This window comes from Sturnira hondurensis, unplaced genomic scaffold (assembly GCF_014824575.4).
Source record: "Sturnira hondurensis isolate 20B ecotype Veracruz unplaced genomic scaffold, ASM1482457v3 Scaffold0006496, whole genome shotgun sequence".
Taxonomy (NCBI): Eukaryota; Metazoa; Chordata; class Mammalia; order Chiroptera; family Phyllostomidae; genus Sturnira; species Sturnira hondurensis.
The window spans coordinates 14,207,232-14,232,273 of NW_028079127.1; the positions used below are offsets into that span (position 1 = coordinate 14,207,232).

General features: G+C 53.8%; 1 protein-coding gene across 3 annotated transcripts in view; it reads left to right on the forward strand.

Moving 5' to 3' along the window:
* The first annotated feature begins 5,109 nt into the window (after positions 1–5,109).
* The window catches only part of UBE3C (ubiquitin protein ligase E3C), a 74,953-nt gene continuing 55,020 nt past the window's right edge, over positions 5,110–25,042 (forward strand). For 2 of the 3 annotated variants that reach the window (XM_037049512.1, XM_037049514.1), the window contains exons 1-6: positions 5,110–5,493; positions 17,015–17,068; positions 18,356–18,430; positions 19,114–19,260; positions 22,422–22,537; positions 24,877–25,034. In XM_037049512.1, the coding sequence (XP_036905407.1) occupies positions 5,428–5,493; positions 17,015–17,068; positions 18,356–18,430; positions 19,114–19,260; positions 22,422–22,537; positions 24,877–25,034 (616 nt within the window). In that variant the 5' untranslated portion in view covers positions 5,110–5,427. The remainder of the gene's footprint in view (positions 5,494–17,014; positions 17,069–18,355; positions 18,431–19,113; positions 19,261–22,421; positions 22,538–24,876; positions 25,035–25,042) is intronic. The other variant, XM_037049513.1, reaches the window with a different exon arrangement.

The window sequence follows — 25,042 nt, forward strand, 5'->3', positions numbered from 1 at the left end:
CCACACAGAACCATGCCCTGCCCCAAAGGTACTCATGTCCTCAAACCCGGAGCCTGGGAGCGGGTGACCTTCCCTAGCAGGGGGACTTGGCAGGTGTGAGCACACGAAGGCTCTTGGGATGCGGCAGGTACCCCAGCTCACCTGCGTGGCCCAGTGTCATCCCACAGTCCTTGTGAGAGGAGGCGGAGGGTCGGAGTGAGAGCACAGAGGGCAGCCGGGAGGCTGGGGCAGGAAGGGGCCCTGCGCCCCAGAGCGCGGGAAGCCTCTAGAAGCTGGAAATGGATTCCACCCCTGGCCCCTGAACCTCTGAGAGCCCTGCAGACACCCTTCTTGGGGCATGGGGAGCCCTCCGGGTGCCACTGCGGTGAGAGGACGGACTTGTGTTGTTTGAGCCGCTGGGTCTGTGGGTATCTGTTGCGGCCGTGAGAGAACGCTAAGCTAAATGAACGATGGGCAGGTAGATGACTGATAGATAGTAAACAGACAGATGGTAGACAAATGGTAGACAGACAGATGTCCAGGTGATCGTTTATAGATAGTCTTAGATAGATAGCTGATGATAAAGAGACTGAGAGATGATAAATAGATACATTGCAGAAGGAGGTGGGGAATACGCTGCAGACAGAAAGTTTTTCTTTTACTCTGCTTGTGCTGGTAGTGTTTTGATTTTTCTTAATAATTAACATGCATTGCTATTCTAAATCATAAATTCTTACATTAAAAATACAACTGCCCTGGCTGTTGTGACTTACCTGATTGGAGCTTTGTCCCACTGACCAAAAGGTCTGGTGCCGGGTCAGGGTGCATGTGGGAGGCGTGTTTGTCTCCGCCTCCCTTCCTCTCTGTAGAGGAAGATTAAAAATCTCTTAAGATTTTTTTTTTCTCACATACCCCCAACAGGGCACCTGGCCCCCCACAAGCCAAGCCTGAGCCCTGACTGGGAATCGAACTGGTGACCTTTTCTTTGCGGTATGATGTCCTGGGCCACACCTGTTGGGGCTCTCACTTCCTCTCCCTTAAAAAGCAATGGGAAAAAAAGTCCTCAGGTAATATATTATATATGTAATTTGGCCTGTCCAGTAAGTACCCAGTCATGTGATATGAAAAATAGACATGACCGAAGAAGATACAAGATATAAGAAACATTGTATGTAGGACAATGACACCTCAGTCCCCCTTCAAAGTAGACACCTTGGTATAACAGGGTGCGGCCAAGAGTGGGGCCCCAAAAAGGGATTTGAAATGAGGTCCAGAACTCAAGATGTCCAGGAAATATGAAGATGTCCTCACCCCTTCCCCCCACAGGTGTGAGTTGGGGAAGGGACACATGGAGCAGGGCCATTGGGAGCTGTTTTGTACAGAAACAGCTTTGCAGCTAACCTCTGGCACCGTCATTGAACATATCTACAACCTTTAACTGGCTGCATAGATACGTTAAATATCTGTGGCCATGCTCTGAGCCAGGAGGATGGAAAGAGACTTCCCCCTGCAAGACACAACTGGAAGCAGGTCCCCCTGGTTACAGTGCCTGCGTGAGAGCTTGGAGGTGACTGGCTCCACACCAGGGGGCCACACCTGCCCAGACTCACGATGGCAGCCCAGTAAAACTTGGTATAATATGGGAGTGCTGGCAAGTGTAGCCGACTGTGGAAGGGGTGGGAAATGGGGCTGCCAAGGAGGACCGGCATGGGGGTTTAAACCCAGACTGGGCAGCCATTAAGGAGAGAAAAGCCATGTGTTTCTGGCAGAGTGGGGACCCCTGCAGCCATGGGAAGGAGAGAGAGCCACAAAGCTTCACCAGAGTGGGGACCCCCACAGCTTTAGTAGGGGGAACCACCGTGTGGCTTTAGCAGAGAATCATCACTCGGCTTTGCCAGAGTGGAGACCCCCTCCCACAGCTCTGGTGGAGGAAAGAACCATGCGGTTGTGGCCAGAGTGCAACCCCCTGCAGCTCTGGTAGAAGAGGCCCAGGCAGCTTTGGGGTGCTCCCTTTGGCCACGTGGCCTGGGAAGCAGGAGAGACTTTGCCTGGAAAGTGATTACAAAGAACTGGTGCCAGTGGACCATGAGAAGGTGCCACATGGCTTTGATTAGACATCCTGCCTGGACAGGGACACATCTTGGTTTCTCCAGCAGCCTGAAACACGGACATGTGCTTCTTTTCCTGAGTTACAGTGCCCTGAATTAGGGGGCAGGGGGGGAAGGAAGCACTGTGGGTGTCTGTGGGTATCCTAAAGGACTTTGATATTTTGGTGAGGATGTTGGGTCACTACTTTAAGTCTGTATAGCATTAAATAAATATTTCCTTTTCACAAATCTCTGGCATTGAGAGACATCTTTCCTATAGGGTGGCGGACATAACAAACCTTGGAGGGGGTCCTTTGGGTATTAGTACAACATCCTCAGCCCCCTCTGTTCAGGAACAGTTTTTGGCGCCCCTGGATGGGCCAAATATTTCCCCCCCACCATGTGTGTATCTGTTCAGTAACGTTGGGACCTCACACAGTTCTCCCAGTCTCCATCAGCTGCCCCGTCGTGTTTTCCTGAATCTCATCAAAGGTCTGAAATCTCTTCCCTTCCAAAGGCGATTTTAGTTTGGGGAAAAGCTGGGAGGTGCCTACAGCTGCAGCCTTCTCAATCATCTGGATAGTTTCCACAGGGGAACGTTGAAGCTTAATGTAAAATTTGACGCAGATTTGTTGCCCTGCTTACTCAGTCCCTTCGACTGTGTTGGCCACACAGTCCACGTGCTCACTAAACAGTGTCTACCGCACCCCACTGACTAGTACAGTGAAGTCATCATTGTTCATACATGTGCATCCCAGTGCACGCTCCTTCGCTGCTGGGTGACACTGATGTCACACCAGCTGTTCTCATCGTATTACCTGTGGCTGGACTTTTCCCAGACAGACCTCTTACTATGTGCTATCTCCAATGATCACCCAATATTTGAATTGTGAGGCAGCTCAGACGAGAGAGTGTAAGATGAAAAGGAACGAATGGTTTTCCTGGTGGAAGCAGGTCTTTCTTTTCTCTCCTGCCCATGGCGGGGGAACTTCTGAAATAACTCCCAACTTTCAGCCAGAATCTTCAGATAAAACGAGGTCTCTCAAGCCTCCCAAAACAATGCCTGAAGAATATAATGTACTGCTCATTTTGTGCTGCATTCAGTGTAAACATCTCATGGGAGCAAAGGAGTGGCAAGAAGAGACAGGTCACACGCTACAGAAAACTGGCCATGGAAGCTCCGTGATGCATCGTGGGCACCGATGCACTAGTCATCCTGAATTGCTAGGCTGGAAGTGTTCTATTCAAAACACATTTTGACACTCCTCCAGAATCTTTCAGTAGGAATCAGGCTAGAGACAAATAAACGCTTTTCGGTTCAGCCAGCTTCCCCCGCAGCCTGAGGGCAGACTATTAATGCTTCAGTGGAGTGGGTACCAAGGGAAGCACCTGCGGTTCCAGCACCAAATTAGCACAGGGTACGCTGGCTCCACAGCACAGGGCACCGAAGGCTAAAGGAGGGTCCGGGAGTTTGGGGTCTGAAGCTCCTTTGCCAGGAGTCTTAGCGGCCAGTACCTAGACCCCTCTTCCCCGCCAGTGTTCCTGCCAGTTAGAAGCTTTGAGTAATACCCAGCAGATGGAGACAGCTCACCTTATTACCAACAGAGCTGAGGCTGGAGGGCTGGGCTCTGTGCCCCAGCCAGTCCGGCTCCCCCGCGCTTCGCTCCTGGTCTGGCCCTCGGAAGCGTTTGAGGCAAAATCAGAGACCTCAGAGCCGAATCAGTTACTGAGAGTAGTACATCATGAATATGACCAATATTTTATTTTATTTTTTATATTTTAATTATTTTTAGAGAGAGGGGAAGGGAGGAAGGGAGGGAGAGAAACATCCATGTGTGGTTGCCTCTCACACGCCCCCTACTGGGGACCTGGCCCACAACCCAGGCATGTGCTCTGCCTTGGGAATCAAACCGATGACCCTTTGGTTCACAGGCCAGCGATCAATCCACTGAGCCACACCAGCCATGGCTGGATATTACCAATATTTTAATCTTTGTCCACCTGATGGGTTAAAAACAGCATGATATTTCTCACAATCTGTAAGATTTCAAAATTGGTGAAGTCTGGGCATTTTGACGAATTAAGGATTTCTTCGGAGTAGAAATCCTTTCTACTACATAGCGGAGAGATGAATATAGTAATCCGGAATCAGCACACTAATCCAGTGACTTTCAAAGTTTTTTTAAATCTTGATTTATCATAAAAATATACTCTATATTGTGACTTAATTCACATATGCATACTTGTGTGTGTAGCAAAACTTGTCTGAGTTTGAAACCCATTTGTGGGTTGTGTAATGTACTTAGCAATTTTCAAGTAGCATTAAAAGAAAAACACATCACTGCATCCCACGCTGTAGTGATAAGTATTAGTTTTTAAAATTTTGGTTTCAGTTGTGTGTACATGACATATTTTCGTCTATGACATATGTTTTTGTGCATGCACGTGATATCTATGTGTACAGTATATTCATGCATATGTCCGTGTCCATGATATACTTATAATGCACGTGTTTGTGATGTACTTCTTTATCTACACATATGCCCGTGACATGTATAGTTATGCGTGTGTGTACATGATACACATTTCCGGATGCGTGTGCGCATGTGATACACATGGGATACGTACGCACTCCCTACAGGAACTAAGTATCTTTGATCCTTTCCTTCCCCAGGAATCGTTTGGCTTTTAATCCGAGAAAGGCGCGCGACCCACAACTAAATCCAATTCCGCAGCGCGGGCGCTTCAGACCTAGACCCCGCCCACCGGGTAGCCCCGCCCACTACCCCGCCCCTAGCCTCGGCCCCGCCCCCAGCCACAGACCCTTGGTAACCGCGGCACGTTCCCCAACGAAGTTCCTGGCGGGCGCGCGCACGCCAGTGGGCCCCCGCCCCCGCCCCCAGGAGCTCCGCGGCGTCAGTGGCAAGCACGAGCACGCTGGCGGGGCGCCCGGAGGAGCGCCACAGCGTCGATGGCGGGCGCGCGCCCGTCGGTCGGGCGTCTGGAGGAGCGCCGCGGCATCGATGGCGGGCGCGCGCACGGCGCCGGCGGCCGGCGGCCATCTTTTTCCCCCGGCAGCTGTTCCCGGCGCTAGTGTAGGTCCGCTTGGCTGCGGCGCCCTCCGCCTCGGCGGGATCTGTGGGGAGGCGTGGATGAGGGGGGAGGTGAGGCGGAGCCGCCCCCCACTGTTGCCGCGCCCCCACCTGAGGGCAGGCCCGGGTGGGCAGAGTCCCCCGAGCGGGCTCGGGGTCGCTCCGCGGCTCAGCCTCGTCCTCCCCGCCGGGACCGTCCCCCGGGCTCTGCCCGCCCGCCCGCTGCTCTCAGGGTCCGCGGCTCCTCCCAGATGGGATAAGCTGTAAAGATGTTCAGCTTTGAAGGCGATTTCAAAACGAGGCCCAAGGTGTCCCTCGGAGGCGCGAGCCGGAAGGTAAGCGCGGCTCCGGGCCTCGGGGGCGGGGGAACAGGCGGGAGCGGCCGGGCGGGCGCTGGGGCCTGAGCAGGTGCGCGGGGCGGGGGTTGCCGCGGGGGAGGCAAGAGGCGCGCAGCCCTCTCGGTCTACGTAACGAAGGACACAGTGTTTCTTCTTGGAAACGGGCTGCGCTACTTTGTTACGCCCGAGCCGGCGCAGCGCTTCCTGGAGGGCGCTCCCCGAGGGGTCCCTGTTGGGGGAAGTAAACAGGACGCGTGCGCCCTTGTCCGCAGCCTCCGAAATCCGGGCCGCACCGCCCATCGGCCGCGCCTCCCAGGCTGAAACTGTGAACATTATTCTTTCCCGGCCTTTGCAAGCGTGTTTCTGGAGACTTTTTTTCTGCTGCGACTCTTAGATTTGTTTAGGAGAAGGCTGGACGAGCCGTAGTAACTCGGCACAGAAACAGCCAGCCGGCGGCGGGTCCCGGCTCTGGAACCACGACTCTCGCTCGCAATGGGCCTGGCTACCTGCGCGCCACTGACAGGTGCGCTCCAGGCGTCCTGTTGCGGCCGACCCTGTGCTGTCACCCGGGAACCTCTCCGCTCCGAAGGAGGATCAGCATCTCAAAGGGCGGTCAAACGTCTCTCGTTTTAGCTGTGGGAACGGTTGTCTTTTCTTCCGCTTTTCACTGAGGTGCAAACCCTGCATCACTCGGTGTCACATACGCTTCCTCCCCGGGCTGGGGGGCTGGAGGGGAGGGGGCGAGGAAGAGGTCTTACCAGGAGGGCACCCAGAACTGTGGAGCGAGACCGGCATCTTGTACCTCCTGGAAGTCAGTGCCTAGCTGCAGACTTCCCCCAGGTGAGGTTGTCTCTCCGCGGGCCCCGAGGAGGGGCCGGTCTATCCAGCAGGTGGCTGTAACGTGAGGGGGGGGGAGGGGGGCGGGCGTGCTGCACTGTAGGTTCAACGTGAAGGATTTTACCTGTGGACATACCTATGTGACCTCCACTCGTCTGTGTTCTCAGGCTCCACTCCTCCTGCCCCCTCCCAGCTGAGTCCCAGCCAGAGATTCCCACCCTCTCTTGACGCAGGTCAGTTTTCCCTGCGGAACATCATGTGAAAGGAGTCTCAGATTGTTTCTCCTTTTTTTTTGAATCTGGTGTCCTGGCCCACTCAGCGTATGTCTGGGAGGTGGAATCCACCCATCTGGGTTCGTGACATTGTGTGAACACACTGCCATTGACCCACTTTTCATTACGGGTGTTTGTGTGTCGCTCTGTCAGGGGCACACTCAGAAGCTGGATCACACGTTACGCAGATTCACCCCCAGGGGTGGGCTAGCTCCGAATTCCCTGCCCTGCACCCTGCAGGGCCTGAGGATGTCTGTGCTTCCACTTCCTTGCCAACACTTAGTATTGTCAGTCCTTTTAATGCTGGCAGGTAGGGGGTGTGGCTTCATTGTAGTTTGAATTCTGCTTCCCGACAACTGTGATGTTGAACACCCGCCGCACACATGCTTACCTTCCTTAATTCTCTGTTCTCTCCCTTAATTTTGCTTTTGTAAGTTTTTTTTTTTTTTTTTTGAGAAAGGGGAAAGGAGGGAGAAAGGGAGAGAAACATCATTTGGCTGCCTCTCACACACTCCCTACTGCCCCCAACCCAGGCATATGCCCTGACTGGGAATCGAACCAGCAATCTTTCGGTTTGCACATCAGTGCTCAGTCCACTGAGCCACACCAGCAAGGGCCCTTATTTAAAAGTCACAGTAATGATCTCTCTCCTCCATGTCTTAAATAATTTGAAATCCTCCCTTTCGTGACCTTTGTGGAAAATTGAATAGTTGCCACCTTTTGCATAAATACATTCTTTTCCCCCAAAGTAAACACGGATTTTTAATGTTTATTTCTGAAGGTTCTGTGTAGGATCTGAAACATTTTAAGGAAATGTCTGTGCCCTCATTACAGTCTTGTTGGGAACATGAGACTTAAACAATTAAAAGTTAGAATACAATAGAGGGTGATTGTGACATCTTGCTTTCCCATGGGCACAATCTAGGAAAGGGTAGCGCTGGCTGGGACTTGTTCCCGGAGGATGGGTCGGACTGGGGCAGGTGAGGGACTGGGGCAGGTGAGGGACGGGCAGGGCGCCCAGTGGGTGGAAGGGTGTGCACGGAACTAGTGCTCGCTGGGTTTCACTGACCCTGAGTCACACCAGCTTCCACTCTCAGGCGTTTCTGAAATCCAGACACATCCGTGGTGGTGTGATGTCGTTTATTGGCAGTGCCCGGAAGAGTGTCTCGGGAGTTATTTGATTAGAGTGTAGGAATCCACTGAAACCGACTTAGTGGCAAGACAGAAGTGCACGGGAAGGAGGCACAGTAGCTCACAGAGTCGAAGGGCAGCGGCCTGTCCAACAGCAAGTCATCCCCGCCCAGGGGCTCCTCGCTCCCTGGGGCTTGTCTGCTGCAGTCTTGGCTCTCTGCAGGCTGACTTCCCCTCTCACCTGCAGTTGGTCCTGGCCGAGTATGATTTCCTAGTTCGGGTGTCCAACAGAGACAGTTGGGTCTCAATTTTAATTCTTTTTTTAAAAGATTTTATTTATTATTTTTAGACGGACGGAGAAGGAGAGGGAGTGAAACATCAATGTGTGGTTGCCTGTCATGTGCCCTGTACTGGGGACCCAGCCACAACCCATGCATGTGTCCTGACTGGAAATCGAATCAGTGACCTTTTGGTTTGCAGGCTGGTGCTCAATCCACTGGCCGGGGCTTCATTTTAATTCTTTTTTTAAAAATTTATTTTATTTTAATTTTTTAAAAGATTTTATTTATTTATCTTTAGAGGGGAAGGGAAGGAGAGAAGGAAAGAAATATCAATGTATGGTTGCCTCTCGCGAGTCCCCTGCTGGGAACTGGCCTGCAGCCCAGGCATGTGCCCCGACTGGGAATCGAACCGCGATTGTGTGGTTCGCAGGCCCGCCCTCAATCCACTGAGCTACACCAGCCAGGGCGATTTTAATTCTTAAAAGAGGGAATCTGTGGGCCCGGGAGGTTTTCACCTGATGAGTTCAGTGTGGGCCGGAGCCATTGCTGCAGTCAGAACCCTGTGGACGTGTGGGGTCTGTGCTGTGAGAGGGAATACTTGCTGAGTGAAGGGTACAGGTTCGTGTGGACGTGGGGTACATGTGCGGATTTGGGACCTAATAGCAGATGGAGGCTTAGAATGAAGCTATCTAGTGGGAAAGTGTAGCTTCTGACCAGGTGGAACTTGTGGGACATTGTAACATTTAATAAGTGGGACGAGTGCTTAGGAAGGAGCCGTGTGGGGTACAGCCGGGGTGCAGTGAGGAGAGACTAACTGCTAGGAGGACCTGGTGGCTTTAGAGGGAGTGGGTTGCAGGGCAGTAAGGGCCGGAACTCAGAGTGGCACACGGGTGGTGAACAGGGAGTCACTGCAAAGGACCCCAAGGAGATTGTGCTTGGGGTCTAGGAAGGTATTTGGTTTTTGCCTGGGAGAACCTTGAACAGGTTTAGAGGAGGGAGGGTCGCAGGCCCTCTGGGGTTGGCAGAGGCAACAGTGAGGAGAGGCCGGTGAGCAGAAGAGGGAAATATTTTGAGATTCAAAGGAAAGAAATGGAGGTGGATACCGAAGAGTTTATAGAGAGGAAGGAAAATCAGTATCTTTTCAAACTTTCCATGATAGTTGAGGTAAAAGTGGTGGTAGAATTAATGTTTCCTTAATGTTTATCTGTTGCTTAAAAAATAGACTGTTTTTAGAGATTTGTCTAGGTTTACAGAAAATTAAGAGATGGTGCAGAGTTCCCTTTTCCTCCCTCTCCCCCACCTGACATTTCTCCTGTGTGTGTGGTGCGTCTGGAGCTGAGCCGGTGTGGACACATTGAAGTTCCCTCCCCGTGTTGTGCTCTCTGTGGGTTTTGGTGAGTGCATAATGATGTGTGTTGGATGTTACAGTATCGCACAGGATACTCAGTTGCCTTTTACTGAGGAACACACCCTCCCCCTTTCCCTGCTCTGGTTTAACGCAGAGGGGAGTGTCTTGAATGTTTTTTGAATTGGGTGGAACTGTCAGTGTCCTGTCAATACTGGAGAGTGAGAAATACCAGCTTCAGACACGTGTGAAGCTGACTGATCATTCCGTTCACATTGGTGAGTGGAGGAAACTGCTAATGAAAATACCTAAATGGATTAAGTAGTAGAAAATTCATAACTTTTTTAAAAAATATTTTTCATTTATTTATCTTTAGAGGGGAAGGGAAGGAGAGAAGGAGAGAAACATCAATGTATGGTTGCCTCTCGTGAGTCCCCTGCTGGGAACTGGCCTGCAACCCAGGCATGTGCCCTGACTGGGAATCGAACCGCGATTGTGTGGTTCATAGACCCGTGTTCAATCCACTGAGCTACACCAGCCAGGGCAACTTTTTTAAAATCAAGATATCAATAAACATGCCAAAGTTCTTTTTAGAAATGGTTAGCAGTCAATTTGAGCATTTGATTTTTTTTGGAAATTGTCATGTTATATAAATATTCTCTGACATGTATTCATTTCTTACCATAATTTTTTTATTTGAATGAGTAATGAAATTAATTTAAACTACATATGACTTGCTTTTTTAAAAACTTCATTTTGTTACCACTAAGGTTATTTGCATGAAGAAAGTATTTTTTCCCCATTTAAAAACGCATTTGTGAAGTCTGGTCGCACTTAAGGTTCAGAGGAGATAGGGTGAGGGCCCACAGCTCCGGGATCAAACGGAGGAGCCTGCCGCCCTTCACCGCAGCTCACTGGTGGGCTCACCGGTGGACGGCCAGGGCTGGAGCCGCAGGGCGGAGGGGGCCGGAGTGCGGTCGTCTAGTCACCCAGGAACACAGGGTGAGTGTGCTGGGTGGGGTGGCCTCTACCTGCTGTGAGGAGCCCCCGACCTTCCTGCGCCTGTGGGACGTGAAAGGGAAGGTGTCTTCGGGCACAAGTGTGATGAACTGGAACCACGTGCTTTGTGCGAGTCAGTCTGAGTGTGCCCTGTGCCGGCAGCTCGGTGTTCCTCCCCTGCCCCTTAGTCACGGACTCACTCTTGGTCACACCGAGCTGTATTTAGAATTCATGGTTGCATGTGGCTTCGTGAGTGTTTTGTTCTGGGTGAGGACATGAAAAGTGCACAGGGACAGTGATCGAAGCAGGAGAAGAGTCAGGTCCCCACCTATCGCCACCACGCTCCTCCCCCAGCCCTTGGTCCCTCCAGTCACTGTCCCCAGGTTCTCACTGGTCCGCACAGAGCTATTTTCTGCATATGTGAGGGGGCCCAAAGTGGGATGTATTTATACAATGTGTGTGTGTTCTGACACGTGCAAACTGCGGTCCCCTTGGAAGTCTCCTCCGTGGGTGCAGCACAGCTATTAACCCTTCTTCCACTGCTCAAAACAGTTTTCAAACCGTTGGTTTTGATGCCTTTTGGGGCGTCTGCCTTTTTTGGTTTCTCTGCCACATCAGCAAAACGTTTCCCTTGGAGGACTTTTTTTCATCTGGGGAGACAAAAAAAGGTCAACTCAGTGAGTGGGGGCACAGCGGTCATGCCTTTTTTGGTCAGCAGCTGCTGGGACGCAGCACGGTGTGGACAGGTGCGCTCAGTGCGTCCTCAGTCACCCGTGAGGGCAAGCACGCGGAAAGGGGCTTCTGAAAATTCACTAAACTTCGCCGCAGCGGGACGCAGCCTCACACGACACCAGCTGGTCCCCTGATCCAGATGGGGTCCGAGATCGTGCACCCAGCAGGGGAAGCCTGACCTGTAAGGGGCCCGCCCTCCAAGAGATAATTTTGGGGTCCCCCCAGACTCACTGAGGCATATGTGTTCCTCTTGTTCAGACACACAGCGGAGCCCGTTGAACGGGTCCCCACGAGACCCGCAGCAGGCAGCTCCAGGTGCGCACGTGCACGCCTGCTGCGTCCCGGCGAAGAGCTGGCGACGCCGAGCACGCACAGCGGCCACGCTGAGACGGCCGTTAAGATGGCTGCCGCTCTGCTCATTTAAACAGTTCGCAGTGTGTGTGCTTGAGAGGTTCGGTTTCTAGAAGCTCTAGGTCAGAGCTGGGTGCACTCAGTCCCAGCGGTGTCTCCAGAGGGCCCTCTGAGGCTCGTAGCGGCCCCTCGGCCTCCCAGCCCCTCCCGAGGCATCCCGGCTGCTGCGGAGGCGGAGGCGGCTTCCAAAGCCCCTTTCACTCTGCGGCCCGGCATTTTCCCCAGGCGAGTAAGGGTGAAGTTCTGTATGTAAAAGACGCATTTGTTTATTTGTCTGTGCACTTCACCTTTTTCCTATTGTTGAATCTCTTAAAAGTATTATTTAAGAGATTTTACTATATTTACATATAGTTTTGCAGTGTTGCAAGTATTTATTACTATTTTGTCACTTTTTAAACCTTGGTTATGGTATTTTCCTATGTAAAAAGTTTTATTTTAATGTAGCCAAATTTGGCATTCTTAAGTAGAGGTCGAAATAACCTAATGACAAAAGGTAACATAGATCTAATGTGTGTTGTCTTTCTTAGAACATCCTCTTCCTCCATGTTTATTTTTTAATGCATTTTATTGGTTATGCTACTACAGTTGTCCCAATTTTCCCCCTTTGCCCCCTTCTACCCAGTACGCCCCTCCCACCAGCATTCTCTCCCCCTCAGTTCATGTCCATGTGTTGTGTGTGTGAGTTCTTTGCCTTCTAAGTTTCCCATACTGTTCTTAACCTCCCCCTGTCTATTTTGTACCTACCATTTATACCTCTTTTTTTAAAAAAGATTTTTATTCATTTTTATTTTTTTTAAGATTTTATTTATTTATTTTTAGAGAGAGAGGGGAAGGGAAGGAGAAAGACAGGGAGAGAAACATCAATGTGTGGTTGCCTCTCAGAGGCCCTCTCCTGGGGACCAGGTGGGCAACCCAGGCATGTGCCCTAGACTGGGAATCAAACCAGCAACCCTTTGGTTTGCAGGCCCATGCTCAATCCACTGAGCTACACCAGCCAGGGCTATTCATTTTTATTTTTAGAGAGAAGGAGAAAGAGGGAGAGAAACATCAATGTGTGGTTGCCTTTTATGCACCTCCTACTGGGGACCTAGCCCACAACCCAGGCATGTGGTCTGACTGGGAATTGAACCAGCAACACTTTGTTTCGCAGGCCGGCACTCAATTCGCTGAGCCACACCAGCCAGGGCCTATTAATACCTCTTAATTCCTGTGCCTTATCCCCATTTTTCCCCCTCCCTGCTGATAACCCTCCATGTGAGCACCATTTCTCTGATTCTATTCCTGTTCTGCTTGTTTCCTAAGTTTCTTACTTGTATTGAATTATTCATGTGTAGTACCACTTTACTGTTCATAGTTTTGATCTTCTTTTCCTTAGATAAGTCCCTTTAACATTTTGTATAATAAGGGCTTGGTGAAGATGAACTCCTTTAACTTGATCTTGTCTGGGAAGTAGTTTATCTGTCCTTCCATTCTAAATGGTAGTTTTGCTGGATAGAGTCATCTTAGATGTAGGTCCTTGCCTTTCATGACTTCAGATACTTCTTTCCAGCCCCTTCTCGCCTGGAAGGTCTCTTTTGAGAAATCAGCTGACAGTCTGATGGGAACTCCTCCGTGGGGTAACCCTCTGCTTTTCTCTTGCTGCTTTCAACATCTTCTCTTTAACTTTTGACATTTGAATTATTATGTGTCTTGGTGTGGTCCTCTTTGGATCCAACTTGTTTGGGACTCTGGACTTACGTGTCTTTTTCCTTCACCATATCAGGGAAGTTTTCTTTCATTATTTTTTCAAATGAGTTTTGAACTTCTTGCTCTTTCTCCTCTTCTGGCAGCCCCGTGGTTCCGATGTTGGTATGTTTGGTGATTTCCCAGAGAGTCCTTATACTATCCTTGTTGTTTTTTTTTTTAATACTTTTTTCTTCCTGCTGTTCTGACTCAATGCTTTTTCCTTCCTTGCGTCCTAAATCGTTGATTTGAATCCCGGCTGCATGCCCTCCACCGTCGGCGCCCTGGGGGTTTGTCTTTGTCTCACTTCATGTAACCTTGGTTTCTGCCTGGGTTGTTTCGTGGGGTTGCAGGACCCCGTGAGTTCTCTGAGCATCCTGACGGCCAGTGCTTTGAACTCTGCAAAGGTTGCTTGTCTCCGTTTCGTTTAGTTGTTCCTGGGGTATGGTCCTCTTCTTTCAGGTGGGCCATGTTTCCTTGTCTCCTCATTCTGGCAGCCTCCCTGTGTGTTTCTGTGTGTTCGGTGGGGCCGCTTTCTCTCCCTGTCTTGGTGCGTCTGAGAAGTTGTGTGGGGCGGAGCCTTAAGTGATTGCCAGGGTGAGGCAACTCATGTCACCGCCCTTTGGCTCTGTGTGGGGGGAGGGCTCACAGGGGACAGTGCTGCTGCCTGGCTCTTGGAGTTTTGCCCAGGAGGAAGCTGTCTCCCCACTTCCCTTTCTCCCCATGTGCCTCTGGTGATGACCCCAGAGGGGGGTGGGTCTTTTAAGAGGACAGTTTCTTCTGCTGCCCCAGCCATCCCTGGGCTGTGTGGTCTGGCCTGGGGCTGGGATCCCTCCCTTCCGAGGTGTCCCTTCCAAGCTTCTCTACCGCAGGTGGATGTGGGACCGCCCTCTTTAAATCCTTGGTTGTTGGACTCCCACACAGCTGCTTTCTGACGGTTCTGGGCGATGTTCGTTTCGTGAAGTAGCTGTGTGTTTTGATATAGTTGTGTGTGGGGCCAGGTCTGTTGACCTGCGCCTCCATCTGGACCAGAAGTCAGGAGTTAGTTCATTCTCATACTGTCTCCGTGCATTTGTCGGTGCTGTTGTGCAGGAGTTAGTTCACTCTCATACTGTCTCCTGCATTTGTCGGTGCTGTTGTGCAGGAGTTAGTTCACTCTCGTACTGTCTCCTGCATTTGTCGGTGCTGTTGTGCAGGAGTTAGTTCACTCTCGTACTGTCTCCGTGCATTTGTCGGTGCTGTTGTGCAGGAGTTAGTTCACTCTCGTACTGTCTCCGTGCGTTTGTCGGTGCTGTTGTGCAGGAGTTAGTTCACTCTCGTACTGTCTCCGTGCATTTGTTGGTGCTGTTGTGCAGGAGTTAGTTCACTCTCGTACTGTCTCTGTGCATTTGTCGGTGCTGTTGTGCAGGAGTTAGTTCATTCTTGTACTGTCTCCGTGCATTTGTCGGTGCTGTTGTGCAGGAGTTAGTTCATTCTCATACTGTCTCCTGCATTTGTCGGTGCTTGCCGTGATTGTGAGTACAGGTGAGGTTGATCTGGAGTCTGTTTCGATCTGCTGACTTGGGGATGCGATGTCATCTGTCTGGCCCACTCAGCCGTTCAGCTGTGCGTATTTCTCTGTAGCTTTGGGGTGGCAGCTGGGTCACGGGTGTCTTCCTGGAGACCCCTGACCCCAGTGTGTCTGGGCACACTCAGCCTTTATTAATCTAGGTCATTGTGTGTCCCAAAGTGCTGTGTGTGGTGACTCCGGAGGTGTGTGGAGGAGCATCTAGAATCCCTAGTGGCGTTTGCTCTGGTGTCTGGTCTGCCCCGCCCCTGAGGTGCTTGTTGGTGGGGAGACCAGCCTGGGCAGCTTTGTGGCGAGTCAGGTGCTCGGGCTTGTGTCAGCTTCTGGGGCCTGCCGGCTAGGCGTGCGTGCACAGCGTGGGCTTTCTGTGGCCTGGCCTGTTTGCCGGTGTGGATCCCTGTGCACAGGGCCTCCTGGGCGCCGCTCTAGCTCTGCCTGTCTCTGCTGGCCGAGTGGCGAAATGCCCCTGTCGGACGCTGACCATGTCTACTGGTGTGAGCCGCGTGCAGGTGCTGGTGATTTTGAACTCGGGTTTGTGCTTCTGCCTTCGTTTTCTCGCACTTGACTGCTGGGCCTGTTGTGGGTCAGGGGAAAGAAACACGGTGTCGTTTCTGAAGGCTGCCTTATACGTTCAGGCACAGAGGGTAGTCACGGTCACCGTCATTCGTCTGCGTGTCCGATGAGGACCACAGTGATGGCCCACTGGGACATGCTTCCAGTCTTGTGCCCTTAACCAGCTGTGTCGAAAACAGCAGCCGGCACGGGGAAGGTGTCGAATCTGGTTCGGAGGCCGTCTGAGTGGAGGGAGCCCGTTGTGGGCAGAGTCCCAGTGAGAGGCGCTACTCAGACTTCATGTGGCAATGACAGGGCACATGCCTCCTAGACCCTGCTAAGCTCTCAGGAACAGTGGGAAGGACTGCTCAGCGGCCTGAAAGCACGCCCACACAGCGATGGCAACAACATGAGACGTGTGAGGACTGGGGATGGAACCGAGGGCATGGTGGGCGAGGTCCCGGTGTCACTCCGGCCGGCCGGGGAGGGCGGCCTTCTGGGCTCACATAGTCCTTCGCTGTTGGTCAGCCAGCGGCCGAATAAACAAGCTGTGAGAACGTGTTCCAACTCATCAGCTAGAGGAGATCTTTCGAAGTTCGCGGGCAGACTTTCATGACAAACTAACACAGGCACACACGTGATGTCATAGGAAAAGCAGACATGGTTCGGGTCACTACGGAGGTTCCATGAGGGGTTCAATCCGGTGTGCCCCTGCACCAGAACTTGACCTTCTGGACCCACAGGCAGTCTGTAGACTGCACAAGTGCAGGACTAGTGAGGAGGGGTCAGCACCCAGTCAGGCGTCAGTGCTTCGTCGTCCCTGGTGCAGGCGGCAGCTTCATCCCGCAGTTCTGTGACCTGGTGCCCCTCCCCGCCCCGTGCTGGAAGCAGAGGGTGTTCCTTTGGCTGTTACTGCAGGAGGGTTGTCAGGTCTCTGTGGGGTAAACTTTCCACCCAGAGCCAGGGAACACACACCGTGATTGTGGGGAGGGAGCTGTATTTTGCACGCTGCATTCACAGAGTTAAGAGTGAGGTATGTGTGAGTGTGGTGAATGGCTACATGCCCTTTCGCCACCCTGTAGAGACCAGTGTGGGAGATGAGTGTGTGAATGTCACTGAGTGAAAGGGCACATTTGGAAAGTCAGGCCCTGTGTGCTTTCCGACACAAAGGTTTGTTGAACAAAATTCCCGTTTTTTTTAGTTCCTTCTACATACCAAATAACTTTTCTCAAAATTTAGTTTTACTAATCATGAAAAAATTTTCTTCTGTAAATGCACTTCAAAGCTTGGTAGCAGGAGAGAAATGGACTTTCCACGGAAAGTTTTTGTTGGGTGATTGTCGACCCCCCGGGCAGCTGTTAGAGGGGGACCTGCTGCCCAGGGCACCGCCCCCCAACTGCTCAGGGCACCGCCCCCCAGCTGCTCTGTCCGCACAAGCAGGGTGTCCACCGCGCTCTGGCCTCCTTCCCTCTCCCGTTTCACTTGAAGGTGTTTTGTGTACAAGAAGTCAGGGTTTATTCTGAGAAAACCGCCGAAGTGCTGACTTGCATCAGGTCTGGGACCTCTCGTGCCTCCAGTTTCTCAGGAAGTCGGACGGTTTGGTTGGATGATCTTTAGAATCGTTTTTGGGTCCAAGCATTCCATAATGTTTGTCTCTCTTTGTGTTTAGGAAGAGAAGGCTTCTCTTCTACATCGAACTCAGGAAGAAAGAAGGAAGAGAGAGGTAAACACAGCTTGGGGACAGTCCACAGATGGGCACTTTCCCTCGTCACTGAAGTCGGTCTGGGTCTCACCGTTTCCTGTGTGGGTGGCTGTGTGTCGAGTGCAGAGCCCTTGGCGCACGTTTCCGAGCACAGGCACGTGGAGCTTCGGGAGCGTTTCCGGGTCGGTTGTCTCTGCCAGCCAGCCTTGCCGCCTGAGAGCAGCGCAGAGAGGTGGGCAGAGTGCGCCGTCTGCAGGACAGGTGGCACTCCCAGGGACGCGAGGCCGTGTCACTTGTCCGGTGGAGGAGTGGTCTTCCTGTCACCACAGAGGTTGACTTCTGACCGCTTCATTTTCTGGCTTTGTTTCATCTTTGTGGAAATCTCGGTCTCTGCATCTTCAAAACGAGTAGCACGCAGGAGGTTGTTTACAGGTGCTTGGGAAGTGTGCCTCTTAGCACATAGTGGGCTCTCAGATGTGGTGCCTGCAGTGTTTCAGTGATGCTGGAGAACTTGGATTGTTGCTTGGTCACTGAAGACAGTCTCAGGTCATTAAAAATTGGAATTTTCTGCTTTGAAACAGGAACGACTTTTACAATAGATGTTTGTGTTGTCTGTAATCTTCCAATATTTAAAAACGTTTTTAAAAGTCTCACCATGGTGGTGGAATTGTACCATAATGTAGCCATTTTGGAAGACAGTTCCCCAAATGCTAATTGCACTCCTGTACTCACCCAAGAGGGGAGCCAGCCGCCTGTTCACACACGTCCCCAGCAGCGTGACCATAGGGGCCCGAAGTAGGGACAGTGTAAACGTCTGCCAGCTGACAGCCAGTGGTGGCCGCAACGGGGACACCCGTACGGTGGGTGTCCTTGGCTGTGAGAAGGACTGAAGGAATGGTGGGTGGTGCCAGAGGGTGGGCCTCCGACGTGTCATGCCCAGTGACAGCTGTCAAACAGCCGCCTGCTCTGTGACCCCGCCCTCTGCGGTGGATAGGGCAGACTGCTGCACATGGAAAGTGCGCTCCAGGGGTCCCCAGGGCGAGGGAGGACGGGGGCAGGGCGACTGCCGGTGGGTCCAGCTGTTTGGTGGGTGGGCTGTTTGGTGAGTGGGCTTCGCGAGTGCTCCGAGCTCGGACAGTGGCAAAGGGCGCACAGATGTGGACGCCTGTGTGTTAGAGACCGGATGGCACACTCAAGGGAATTCGGCGGTGTGTGAATTATGTAGCTGTAATTTCTTCCTGTTATTCCTGTCCGTGCTAACTGGATGTCATTTCCCCGACTCTCACCGGCTGCTCTCCCCTTCTTCAGGAAGAAAGGCGGAGGTTGAAAAATGCAGTAATCATCCAGTCGTTCATTCGAGGCCATCGAGACAGAAAACAGCAAGTAAGTCTGTGTATGGCCTGAGAACAGGCTGGAGGGGCACGCGAGAGCTTATTTTAAATAATGACCTGGGATTCTTAGAAGTGGAATTCATTTTGTGTGGTTTTTTAAAAAGATTTTGTTTATTTTTAGAGAGAGAGGAAGGGAGGGAGAAAGAGAAACATCAGTGTGTGGTTGCCCCTCACATACGGCACCAACCAGGGACCCTGCCTGCAACCCAGGCATGTGCCCTGACTGGGAATCGAACCAGCAGCCCTTTGGTTCACAGGCCGGCACTCGATCCACTGAGCCCCGCCAGCCAGGGTTATTTTGTGTTTCTTGTACACCCATTTAATGAACTTTTATGTTGATAACAGCATGTGCCCCAACAACTAATTTGGTTGGTTTAGATTTACGTAAAGACTTACAGGGAGGCGCGATTCTGTTTTTCTTAGTAAGAAGTAAGATACAGATAGGCCAGACTGCAGCTGGAGATCTGAGCGGGTGTGTGGCGGCAGCCAGTCCCAGTGGGGGCTGGAGGGCTGCCATGCCTTCCTGGGGCCCCGGTTGGGCTTGACCTGCTGCCCATGGCTCTGCAGCTGTGGGGTTCCCACTGTCAGCGTGCCCGCTCCCGTGACAGTGTCCCGCAGCGCACAGACCGCGGCAGGCCCTGCCCCGGCGCTGACTCACGGTTGCTGTGTCTGCAGTACTCCATCCAAAGAGGCGCATTCGACCGCCGCGCCGACTCGTCGCAGTCCGGCGGCACTCTCTCCATTGCTAATGGCCCCAGTCTGACCCTGCTGGTGAGGCAGCTTCTGTTTTTCTACAAACAGAACGAAGACTCCAAACGTTTGGTGAGTGATAACTGCGTTTTCACTTCTCCGTGTTACACAGTCTTCCACTTGTAACACACGCTGCACAACCTCTGAGGCCCCATCTTCGCAGGCTCCTCCTCAGCCAATGACAGCAGGACGTTTCTGTGCTGGTGGTTGGGACCTTCTTAAAAATCAGTGCATGTTGTCAGGAGGCTTGCTCGTTTTTTATTGTGGAAAATTTTACGTGCGAGACCAAGTAGCATACATGTGAGTACCCGAGAGTACGCTCAGACGTGTCTTGGGTCCGCTGTGGGCCCCAGACAGTCGTGGATGGCTGGTTTCTCTCCACGCCTTCCTCTCCTGTGCCTTTGAGATCTGTAAATACGTCGGTAGAAATCCCCAAACTATGGGGTCTCTTTCTGCCTTTGTTTGAAATCCTCACCTGAGGACATGCTCATTGATTTTAGGGAGAGAGGAAAGGAGGAAGAGAGAGCAAGTAAAACGTCGATCCTTTGCCTCTTGTTTGTGCCCTGACTGAAATGCAACCCCAAACTTCCAGTTCCCCAGACAGTGAGTGGCCTGCCAGCTGAGTCGCACCCGCCAGGGCAGGGTCTCTTTCTGAAACATCCAGAATGTAATTGGGTCACTTAAGTTCCATGGGCTTCTAGTGTCGTGGGTGAGGAGCAGCGTGTGTTAGTGGGGGACACACACGCAAGGGCAGGAGAATAACGGGTGCCGAGGACAAAGGGATACCAGGTTGCCGTCGGGGTTCAGCTTCAGGTCCCAGCACCACCTCCTGAGTGAGCGCAGCTGGGAGGACGGCAGGGAGAACTTGGGGCACACGGGGCCCGTGTGGAGAGGGTGCCCCTGGCTCCGCCGAGGCCCTCTGAGGTCTAGAAGGGTCAGGAACGCGCTCCAGCCCGTGGTCTGCTTCCTTCCTGCACAGACCGCCCGGTTTGCTCTGCTCCCACCCTGGGGACGCGCGTGGGGGCGTGTCTCCCTGTGAAGCAGCGCTGCTGCCCTCGCTGGGCACCAGTAGGGCCCCCCAGGCACCGCCCTCGGCTTCCCCAGACACAGCGGGCAGCTTCGCCCCCGCAGCCCCGCCGCAGGGCCTGTGGCGAGTCCGAGGCAGGCTCTCCAGTGCAGGGTCTCCCACCGGGTAGAACTGGTGCCGTCAGGCCTGGACGACAGGACAGGAGTGGGCCTGAGCGCCCAGTGGGCGACAGGAGCAAGCGCAGGCCAACACGGTGGGGCGCCCAGCCTTCGGGGCCCTGAGGCCCACCCGGCGGAAGTGCTGCCGCTCCTGGTAGTGTTCCGGGACGCCCTGTGTGGGACCGAGCACGTGCGCCCCCCCCCCCCACGCCTCCCGCGTCTGCTTCAGTGGTGTCACACGGGCCCTCTGGGGACAGCGTGCTGCGGCTGTGTTCCTTCTGCGCACAGTCCCTTTGACAGATGATTGTTCCGGAGTTACTGATGGCCTCGCTTCCACGTAGTTTTCCCGGACTCTTGCTGAGGTCTCCCTCCACAAGCACTGCCGAATGCTCCTCAGTGCACTCCGCCATGACTGAAGAGGCCTGGCCGCCCGGCTTTGTCTCCCCAGCGGTTCCCAGGGTTGAGCCCCTGCCCCTGCGTCCCGCACGATCGGCCCGTTGCTCTCCAGGCCTTTCTCCTGCTAAGGCCTCTGGCTCATCCTGCCCCCCTCCCCACCTCCTGTCGCAGTGCTTCCCTGGTTGGCTCCCTTGTTCTGTTGGTGTGTCCTCCCTCCGCCTCCAGGAAAAGAGGAGTGAGAGGGAAAGTTTGAAAGCTACTCATCTGAGTCTGGTGCACGGCAGAGAGTTGGGCCACAGGTTCCCGTGGTGACGCTGTGCTTCGGGCCTGTGCTGGTGCGTCTGTCGGGGCTGTGGCCGTGTGTCCAAGGCCGGTCCGGAAAGGGCTCGGGGAAAGCGTCGGCCTGCTGTGGGTCCTCTCTAGGTCACGGACAGCTCGAAGCCTTACACTCGATTAGTGTGTTCACAACCTTGTTCTGGAGTCCCCAGTGTCGCCCTATGGGTGTTCACAGTGTCGAGGTGCTGTGTGTCCTGTTCTCACGTGTCGCTAGACGGCTCGCGCCGTAGAGCGCAGTAACAGGGCAGGCAGGGTGTCTCTGCATCCCACTGATCCCGGAGGAGTGTGGGCAGGTGGCAGGGAGCCCTCGGGCTGAACGCGCGCGTGTGCAGGTTGGTGTTGGGGGGGACACAGTTACTCTACCCAGAGTAGGGCACACTCTAACCTGGGAGACACACGCTCTCGCTGTAGTGGCTGAACTGTGTGACACATTCAGTGTCACTCAGGTGTGACTCTCGGAGAAGCTCCTGGAAGATGACAGAGGAAAGGCGCAGTGACACATCCGTGACAGGCTGCCTTCTGGAGGCCCCTCCTCTCTCACTGGTTCTGAGTGAGTTCTAGGATCTGAACGAGAAGCACGTCCGCAGAGTCAAGTGGAGTAGATTTCGGTTAGGTGTGGGGCTTTTAAGCTCCTGGGTTGCAGCTGCATCCACGCGCACATCCCGGGTGCAAGTCAGGTGGGAATCTGGCCGGTACTCACTGAGCTTGCCCACCGGCACCCTGTGCTGGGGCTGGCAGGTCTGGCCATCAGACCTGCAGCTGACCTTTCCCCAGCAGGCACGGCCAGCAGAGTCATGAGATGTGCGCAGTGTGCGCCCTGGCGAGGCTGTGCAGGCGAACACTGCGGAAGGGCCCCCCCACTGGCTGGGTGCACCTTGCGTGTTGCTGCCTGGCCTTCTGCTGAGGACAGTGGAGGCCCCCCAGGGAAGGGGGTGCTACAGGTGCGGGAAGGGAGCCCGGTGCCCCAGGTGGTGTGCGGCTGGTGTCAAGGTCCTCCTGGAGCTGGTCTTGGACTGCCGACATGGCAGAGGGAATGGCTTTGTCCCCGGCCTGCCCGACTGCTAAGTGAACGTGGTTTCGGTGGTAGATTCAGTCACTCGGCCAGAGGCTGAGAACTGTTCTACGGAGGACAGCTGGCAGCACGCGTGGGTGTGCCGTTTGTAAACCTGCCCTGGAGGACTTGACTCTCACCGTGCCCAACCGGCTCTAACCGCCTGCTTGTTCACCACCCACGGGCATGGGAGGTGTCACCACAAGTGGCGAGCCGCTGCCTGTCCATGCCGGGGGCCTGTAACGTGCATGTTTTGCCTTTTCAGATCTGGGTGTGTCAGAACCTCATTAAGCACAGCGCTCTGTTTGTGCAGCAGCTGGACGGATCCGACAGACTCACATGCTTGTTCCAGATCAAGAGGCTGCTGAGCCTCTGCTGCAGGTGAGTCCCCTCGCAGTCGGCAGCGTGCGTGAGCAGAGCACCGTCCGTTTCGGTGTCCGAGGCTGGGGCGGGGTGGGGTGGGGTGGGGTTCGTCTGTCTTTGCTACTGCGGGGCATTCTGTGTGTTGCAGTCTTCGCTCCTGGTGAGTCTGGCCTGGGAGGTGGAAGTGGAGACTTAGACGCCACACAGGTGGTGGGCGCTAGCGTGATGGGTGGGCCGAGCTGCCGGAGCTCGGGTCGAGTCACGTGGGCCTGGCATTAGGCTCCACTGTGCCTACGTGTGAACTCGAAGTCAGCCACTTCCGGGACTTTCTGGGCTTCATTCTAGGAAATGGCACATCTGGGTGACGTGAGCTCTCAGTACCTAAGCGAGCGGGCAGGTGGCGGACGGCTCTGCTGTCGTTTGGAGTGGTTGTCCCCATTGAGCAGCAGCACCGTTTTCAAGTGACTCTGAGCCTTCACTGTCCCTTCAGCTGCCTGTCCGGAAGCTGCATGTAGTGTTGTTCACTTAGGACTGCCACCAGAGCAGGCCCTGCTAACCAGCTCTTCCGAACACGGAGCTGGTCTAGGAGGGAGAGAACCCAGAGGTCGTGAGTCCTAGGAACCCCCATTTCTCTTTTCTAACCCCTGTGTGTTTGGGAACGTTTACTTTGAAAAACACAGTGTACACACTGTGCACTGATCTTCCGTCTGTGCGCCACCAGAATGTCTAAAACGCGCCTGTCTGTTCAATCAGCAGCACTGACCGCTCTTCCCTGAGATTGTCAAGTTCAAAAGTGACAGCAGCCAGCACAACAGCTGTCTGCTGTGAAGGAATGCGAATCACACCTACTTTTTGTCAGAGCGGCAGAAACACACCTTGGGGGGCTGCAGAACGCTAGTAACTAGTCCGCGTGAGCCGTGAGTTGACGAAGGTTGGACCTCGCTGCCCTAGAGCAAGTGCGGGCAGACTTTTCCATAAATGTCCGGACCGTGGTGTCTTAGTCCGTGGCCACCTCCGCCCTCTGCTGCCCTCCTCTTCACATGGCCCCGGGAGAGCGCAGGGCCTCCTCCCTCCGGGGCCGCCCGCCGCTTGTGGTCCTCGTGGCCCCAGGTTGTCGTTGCCGGGCACCTGACACGCTGCGGAAAGATAATCACTTAGCAGGTAATTTTAGTAGATGATGTATCGTTACGTAATTTCTCCTTTCTCCCAACTTCTTATTTTGAAAAACTTCTGACACCACAGAAGTTGAAAGAACACCTTTACGTTCTCCACCTGGAGTCGCAGGTTCACATCAGGTCCCATCCGGTCCCATCGCTCTTTCTCTGCCCCTGCACATGGGGCCGTTTTTTCTGAAGCGTCCGAGAGGATGTTGCAGACATCGCGCCCCAAGACCAATGACATACGGGCCCCAACAAGGCTCGTCCTTGGCCACCATGGCATGTTTCTGCGACATAGGGCCAGGTGGCCCAGCGGCCGTCAGCCGGTGCGCGGGGACCGCAGGTGCTGGGCTGGGCAGTGGCCCTTGCTGGGGGGAGGGTCTTGGTTGGACGTCTTGGATTTCGGAGAGGGGCCTGCACGTGAGTGCGCTCACTGCGCGGTTCCTCCCACGTGAAGTGGTAGGAAACGCAAACTGATCCCCGGTGATGGGGGCTGGTTGCTGTGGGAGCTGGAGGGAGGAGTTGACTTGAGAGGCCCAGGGGACCCTTGGGGACGGGCTGTTGCTGTGTCATCTGTCAGGACCTGTCGTGCCTGTGTCGGTGCGCACGCGTGGTTGTGTGTGACCTCTGTATGGAAGGAAAGTCAGTTTTAAGAAAAGACACTGTCTGTCTTGAAGACGTAATTATGTGACAGCTAACCTTTCCCTTCTGCCTATGGCTTTCATGTCATTCTCTTCAGTCAAAATAACGGGTGACTTCGGGCCAGGAAGCTGTGCGAACTGTCCAGCAGAGGGGACAGGGCAGGGATGGGAAGTCTTGAAGACGTCTTGAAAGGGGAGAGCAGGGGCCCCTTTAGAGAGGAGAGGCCGCGTCTGAGCTGCGCCAGGCGCAGTCCCCGGGCCTCAGCTGCTCACAGCCGCACTGCGGTCCTCACGCTTCCCCGCTCTGCTGTCTTGGCGGTTTCCTGCATCCTGTCTCTGTGCCCCCAGTGCCGGCACGCCACCTGGCTCGCAGCAAGGACTTGTGTGGGCATGAGTTTGCCGTGCTCTTGTCTGGGTCGGACCCGTGTTCAGGGGGGGTCTCCCGGGACGACGACGCAGTGGCTCAGACACTCACCATAGTGGGTGCTGGTGACCCGAGGGGCCTCGGGTGGCGTGTGCTATCTGGTCAGAGTGCAGACACGTGTTCTTGTCCTCACAGGTTACTGCAGAGCTGCAACGACGACAGTTTGAATGTTGCGCTTCCCATGAGAATGCTCGAGGTGTTTTCATCCGAGAGCACTTATTTGCCTGTTTTACAAGACGCTGGCTCTGTGGTGTCGGTCGTTGAACAGATTTTGCACTACGTGATTCAGAATGGTGAGTGG